The 7,023-nt window shown below is 36.3% G+C and overlaps 1 protein-coding gene across 1 annotated transcript in view; it reads right to left on the bottom strand.

Annotated features, from left to right (window-relative positions):
• LOC115237119 (26S proteasome regulatory subunit 8) overlaps positions 1 to 1,175 on the bottom strand; it is a 4,926-nt gene extending 3,751 nt beyond the window's left edge. The window contains exons 1-4 of the mRNA XM_029809973.1: positions 1,158 to 1,175; positions 907 to 1,051; positions 374 to 784; positions 10 to 236 (exon numbers count right to left, since the gene is read on the bottom strand). Of these exons, the coding sequence (XP_029665833.1) occupies positions 10 to 236; positions 374 to 784; positions 907 to 1,051; positions 1,158 to 1,175 (801 nt within the window). The remainder of the gene's footprint in view (positions 1 to 9; positions 237 to 373; positions 785 to 906; positions 1,052 to 1,157) is intronic.
• Positions 1,176 to 7,023: the final 5,848 nt, after the last annotated feature.

Genomic DNA, 7,023 nt, shown 5'->3' on the forward strand with positions numbered 1-7,023 from the left:
TATACATACTTCACTATCGCCACCAGATCCAGATTCAATCCGGGAACTTCCAATGGAATCAATTTCATCCATAAATATTATAGATGGTGCATGTTCTCTTGCCATCACAAACAGTTCACGAACCATACGCGAACCTTCTCCAATAAATTTCTGTACTAATTCAGATCCAGATACACGAATAAAGGTGCATTCTGTATGATGTGCTACTGCTCTTGCAAGTAAAGTTTTACCAGTACCTAAGGATTTTTTTTACATTATTATGATATAATTGAATATATTATGGCTAATAGTTTATAATAAATAAGTGTAACAAATTAATACTAAAAGTTTCAAATACATATCTTTATTCTTATATAATAGAATAAATTGCTACCTGGTGGTCCATATAATAGTACGCCTTTAGGTTGTGCAATTCCGAGAGCATCAAATAATTCTGGATGCTTGACCGGTAACTCTATAACTTCTTTTATTTCCTTTATTTGCTTATCTAAACCTCCAACCATTTCATATGTGGAATCTGGTACTTTCTCCACCATCATAAGAGAAACAAGCGGATCAACTTTATTCGGCAGTATTTTATGCAGAGTATAACTCTCATTACGCAAAGCCACTCGCGAATTCGGTGTTACATCATTAATATCAATATTCTTGTCTATATCCACCACAAACTTGCCCTCAGGATGTACTTTAACTAATACTTTTTTTTTGTCCATAGGTTTAACTACTTCCCCTACATATGAGCCTTGCTCTTGTAAGAGTTGTAACTCTTCTCGCAGCATACGTACTAAAAAATAAAAAAATAGGAGACATTACAATAATCATACATAATAATTTGTCTTATATAATTGAAAAAATGTCGAACTTTTCTGAATATAACAATAATATTTCCATCATCAAGATAAGTACCTTTTGCATTCAGTTCATTACGCTGTGCCTGCAATCTCCTTAAATTTTGACTTTTTTCAGTAACAATTAACTGCAATTCCTCAATCTTTGTAATATAATATGGTTTGAAACCTTCTCCTTTAACATTTTTTTCATCAATCTCCATCTGAAAAAAGATTTAGGTTAATTATAAATAAATATATAATTGCTCTCTTGCACATTATATATTTAAAAAAGTAATTAATTAAAATAATAATTAAAATTCTTCTCACCTTATTTGTAAGCGTCATGATGGATTTAAGAGTAATAAATGTTTCAAATATAAATATTTAATATATCTTTTGCTTCTTCTTTGTAAGATTACTTTTTGCTTATCATCATAACGGATACATCACTTCCATAAACTTCTATATAATACTAGACTGCCAAGTTCTCAGGGTGCGAACCTTAGGCCGGTATTCATAGTCAGTTCTTATTTCAAGACGGTCTTAAGCCCGAATCACACTAGCGGCTCGCGGCTGCGATTGTGATTGCCTCAGCCAATCGGAAAGCACCAATTGCAAGTATGATTGGAGAGTAGCAAATCCTTAGAACATATACAAATGGAAGGGGAATGCCTTTGTTTCCCGATAGAAAAACATGTCGGAAGGAAGTAAGAAAGAAAATCATAGTTGCTTCTCTCTTGTAAGTTACTCTGCTCAAAAGTGCGCATGCGCGGCCATGTGTGTGTACACAAAAGTATGTATACTACAGACATGATGCTTGTGTGTGTAGTTACTCACAAGAGAGAGGTAACTACGATTTCTTTCTCACTTCCTTTTCCGACATTTTTCAGCCTGCTATTCCCCTTCCATTTATATATGTTCTAAGAGCAAATCACAATCACAAACGCAATCGCAATCGCGAGCCGCTAGCGTGATTCGGGCTTTAAGTAATGTCTTAAGATGCTAATACGGCTCTGTGATTGGTTTAGGACATCTTAAGATTGTGCTAGAGGGTGCCATTACATGAAGCGCGGAAACGCGGATTAGCGTAAAGTCCGAATCACACTAGCGGCTCGCGGCTGCGATTGCGATTGCCTCAGCCAATCAGAAAGCACCAATTGCAAGTATGATTAGAGCGTAGCAAATCACAATCACAAATGTTCCGTGCCCTTTGCGTTCTCTCTCACTCTCATGTAGCATAGCGAAAGAGTACGCTATGCTATGTGCGAGCGAGGGAGAATGCAAGGGGCACGAAACAGAGTATGTCCTTTTCTACGTGCATCTTTACCCCTACTCCTTAAATAAAGGCAAACGCTCGGTCTAGATATACTATGTCTATAGAGGCAACTATGATTTTCTTTCTCACTTCTTTCCGACATGTTTTTCTATCGGGAAACAAAAAGGCATTCCCCTTTCATTTATATATGTTCTAAGGTGCGAACCATAGACATATAGAATGGACTGAGCGTTGCGATAGACAAACGCGTGCTCGCTGTAGAGAGAGAGAGAGATACTATATGGGAGGCCTATTTTGTCTCTTTTTCTAGCATCTCATTGGTGATTTTGTCCCCCTCTATATAGAAAATCACCAATGAAATGCTAGGAAAAGAGACAAACATAAGCCTTCCATATAGTACCTCTTTTTTTACAGCAAGCGCACGTTTGTCTATCTCACAATGCTCAATCCAGTCTATATATCTATGGTCTGGACCAATGAGCATGCTATGTAAATCAATATGGCGATTTTATTTCAATGCTCATTGATCCAGACGGTCTAAGGGTGCGAACTCATGCAGCGGAAAAGCGTAACGCGGAACAAGAGCGGACCAATCGTGAGCGTTCTGCAGTTTTCGCTACGCTCACGATTGGTCCGCTCTTGTTCCGCGTTACGCTTTTCCGCTGCCATGGGTTTGCACCCTTAGGATGCGAACCAATGCAGCGGATTAGCGTAACGCGGAACGAGAGCGGAACCAATCACGAGCGTTCCACAGTTTCGTTCTGTTTTCAGTAGTTTCTAGCGGAATAGGTTTCACAGATTGCGCAATGTACATACACATCTCACATATACACATGGTAGTAAAAGCTAACTTCAAAATTTTCCTTTATCTCTCAAAAATGAGTAATAACTTGTAATAATTAATAATGTATCTCTGTTTCTGTACTAACCACGTTGCTCTACGCTGCCAATTTAACAAAGTATATGTGTACATACATACAGTTCCGTCATTTTCGTTGATTTCAAGTCCCTACCCATACAGCACTGAAGCTTGCAACAACATTGCTGCAACATTGCAATATTGCATATTGCAGTGTAATGTTGCAGAAATATAGCAAAGACAATATTTTACAATATAACTTTAGCAATGTTACAGCAACATCCCGAAAATATTACAAAAAAAGTATTCGATAATCGCTAGTTCATTTGTTTACCGCTATGCCGTGCATGTTGCGCTATCTATTCCGCATTTAATTTTTAGTCACGATGATTATATAAAGTTTACAAAGAGCGGCTAGTAAGATTAAAGATATAATAAATATTTTTATTAGTTTAAGTTGTGTATGATATGATCCCAACACAGGGGACTCAGACATTGGACTAAAAATTCTTTTAATAGTTTCCATTCTTATATAAAATAAAAAATTTGATAATAATTTTCTAATATGCAAGATACTTCAGATTTTAATAAATAAATTTTAAGATTATATAAACAGCTGACGAGTATCCTGTAATTTCATATTAAAATGTTTCATATAACCGTCTTATCGGCTCTCATTTTTTGGCTTTAAATTTTTCTTCTTTGATATGCTCTTTTGCGAGCTGATTCGTTGTCCTTAGTCTTTTTTTCAATTCTTGCGCGTAATCGTCGTAATTATATGTCGGTTTAGGCGGTCTCGTCAGTGACGTAGGTAAATCTGCTTGGTGCCCGTAAACTAATTCGAAGGGTGTATACCCCGTAGCTGTGTGTGGCATCGTATTGTATGTGAACATTGCGAACGGTATCCATTCGTCCCAGTCGGTCTGGTCTTCGTTTATGTAGTGTCTTAAATATTCCGCTAATGTTCGATGCGATCGTTCTAACGCGCCATTACTTTCCGGATGATAGGCAGTTGTTTGTATTTTATTTATTTTTAATAGTTTACATGTATTTTTAAATATTTCGCTGAGGAAATTTGTGCCTTAATCCGTTAAAATTTTTTCCGGTATTCCGTGTTCAAGTACAATCTTTGTAACGAATTCTTTACTGACCGTGTTCGCTTCTTGGTTTGGAATCGGTATCGCTTTGCTGAATTTCGTTAAGTTGTCTTGGAATGTTAAAAGATATTTATTTCCGTTTGTTGTAACTGTTAGCGGTCCTACAATATCTAACGCGCATTTTTCGAAAGGTTTAGTAGACGTATCCGTGATAATTAACGGTACTTTATTTTTTCGCGATAGTTCATTTTTTTGGGACAATTCGCATTTTGCAATGTATTTTTCTACATCTTTCGTTATTCCTGGCCAATTATAGTCAAGTATTTAGTACTTGGGCTGCGTTCGAGAACGTCACCCGTGTGCACCGAGTGTCATTCTATCTTTGTTATTTACTGAAAGTTGAACAAAGATAGAACGACGCTTGTGTGCTTACGAGTGATGTTCTCGAACGCGGCCCTGCGCAACAGAAACCGAGCGCGCCATTTTTCAAATCATTTGTTTTTCTTTAATTCATTTAAGAAATATTAACACTGAAAGAAAATGATTGAAATCAAACGGTAAATTGTAAATTTTTTGTTTTGTTACAGTATGTGTGTAATTCATTCAGCTATACAGGGTGTCCCAAAGCACCCTTGATAATGCTCGTGAGTAAGTAGAGCACAGTAAACTGAACAGGAAAGTCCTGTAACATTTTTTTTATAACGCTTAATAAAGTAGTTATTATTAATAAAAAAAAAAATTGTTTTTAAGAAAAAGTATGTAATTATTTATGTATTTTTTAAAAACAATGAATGATAACCACCTGACCTTTGACTGGTACCACAAGCCTACCTTTTCAGGGAGATATTTACATTTCTTGTCGAATCACCCTCTTTGTCAGAAGAGGGGTACTGTGATCGCAATAGAGGCAAATACGATTTCTTTCTCACTTCCTTCCGACACTTTTCAGCCTGCTATTCCCCTTCCATTTATATATGTTCTAAGACCGTCCCGCAGTGGCTATCCCCTCCGCAATGATATGCTCGGTCCCTATATTTCTATGTCTATGGTAATGAACAACGAGCGACAGCTAAAATTTTTTGCAAGTTACTTAGAGTCATGTCCTTGACGATATATGTCAAGGTCATTGAAATTGGTGAGGTCGGCGCTAATATGCATATTTACCTTTTCTTAGAATAAGTATTGCTTAAATTGTATATTATTTCAAATTTTTACGTTTTTAAAGATTTTTCAGGAATTAAAGATAAATACAACATTGCAAAAGTAATTTATATATATTGTTTAATTATATGAATCTTTAAAAGATAAATTTTTTTAAGTAATAGCATCCAGTCTCCATGTCTCATCCTCCGATGGTATATTCGATGTTGTATTACATTATTGTTACTTATATATCATTAATAAGACCTGAAAAATCAAGACAAATAGATAAATTATTATATTAGTTAGATTATCTTTAAAGAGTATATTAATATTGACAATTGTGTGCTTACTTGTATATACTTTCGCATCGTTAATATGATACTTTGATATGCTGAATCTGGATCTGACATCAACTTTACCAAATTTGAAACAGACTGGATATGTATAAATTCGATTCTCTTTCCTCTTGATAAAATTCTTGTAGTCGTTATAAACTTTTGATATTATCTTGAAAGATGGAGATGTTATAAATATTATTGCTATCAAACACCTTTATATTGTCCTGAAAGATCAAATAGATAGAGATAACACTGGTAACACTTATTCTATGGAAAATTCAGAAATTATATAAACAATAAAAGATATAATTTTATTTTATTACTTACCCTTTTGTTAATATTAAATACTATTGCTTTTTTAATTAATAATCATAATCACACACAAACTCTTTCACAAAGTTAATTTTTATTTGTTAGAAGACAATGAGATTATTTATAAATAAAAATGTACTCTCTCTACTCTATATATTATCATATTATATAATAATATATACAGGGTGTCCGGTAAAGATTGTGCCAACGCTCGTGAGCGAGTAAAGCACAGTAAACTGAACAGAAAAATCCTTTACCATTTTGCGATTTTGCTGTAATAATTATTGAGAAATTAATTAAAAAAGATCGACCAATTCGTGTGAGTATAAGCGCGCAGTAAAAAGGGACAGCCCATTGATATGTGGTTACTAGGACGCGGAAATCCACTATTATGTACTGCTCGTATGTAACCGTTGTCATTTGTAGAGCGCTCCTCCTAAAATTTCGTCGCGCGCCTAGCGACCACAAACTTTTGGGTTGTCTCTGGGTCGTTCTTTCTTGCCGCGCGCTTATATTCGCGCGAATTGGTCAATCTTTTTTAATTAATTTCTCAATAATTATTACGAAAATCGCAAAATGGTAAAGGACTTTTCTGTTCAGTTTTTGGACTTCGTTTTATAGGACTTTGAAAATTCTTCGAGATTCCTGTCGACAGAACACCGCCCGCTACTCCAGGAACACCAGCTTCAGCTCCAGAGGATCAACAGGATCAGCAAGACGTATCCCGTTTGGACACGGAACGATTGGACATCGCTCGATTGGACACGTAATATTGGACACGGAACGATTGGACACTGCACGATTGGACACCGCATTATTGGACACCGCACGATTGGACACCGGTAATTATGCATAAAGAGGGCACAAGCAGAAGCATAAATTTTAGTTTTAAATCAGAACTAGGTATGGGTTAGGTTATATCTTTCGGAAGTGGAGCACCCCCCCGTAGGGGGGTGGGCGGAACATACTGCCTCCACGCATATACTTTTTAATGTGTAGTAAGGTTCCACATAGGTTTACAACTTTCCACGCGAAGCGAGGTTCAACGCAAACCTATGTGTCTAGTTTTTTGATAGTGGAGCCCCCCCGAAGGGGGGGGGGGGCGAAACCCACTGTGTCCAATCGTGCAGTGTTTAATCGTGCGGTGTCCGATCGTGCAGTGTCAATT

The sequence above is a fragment of the Formica exsecta genome, unplaced genomic scaffold, assembly GCF_003651465.1.
Source record: "Formica exsecta isolate Colony F162 unplaced genomic scaffold, ASM365146v1 scaffold274, whole genome shotgun sequence".
NCBI classification, from domain to species: domain Eukaryota; kingdom Metazoa; phylum Arthropoda; class Insecta; order Hymenoptera; family Formicidae; genus Formica; species Formica exsecta.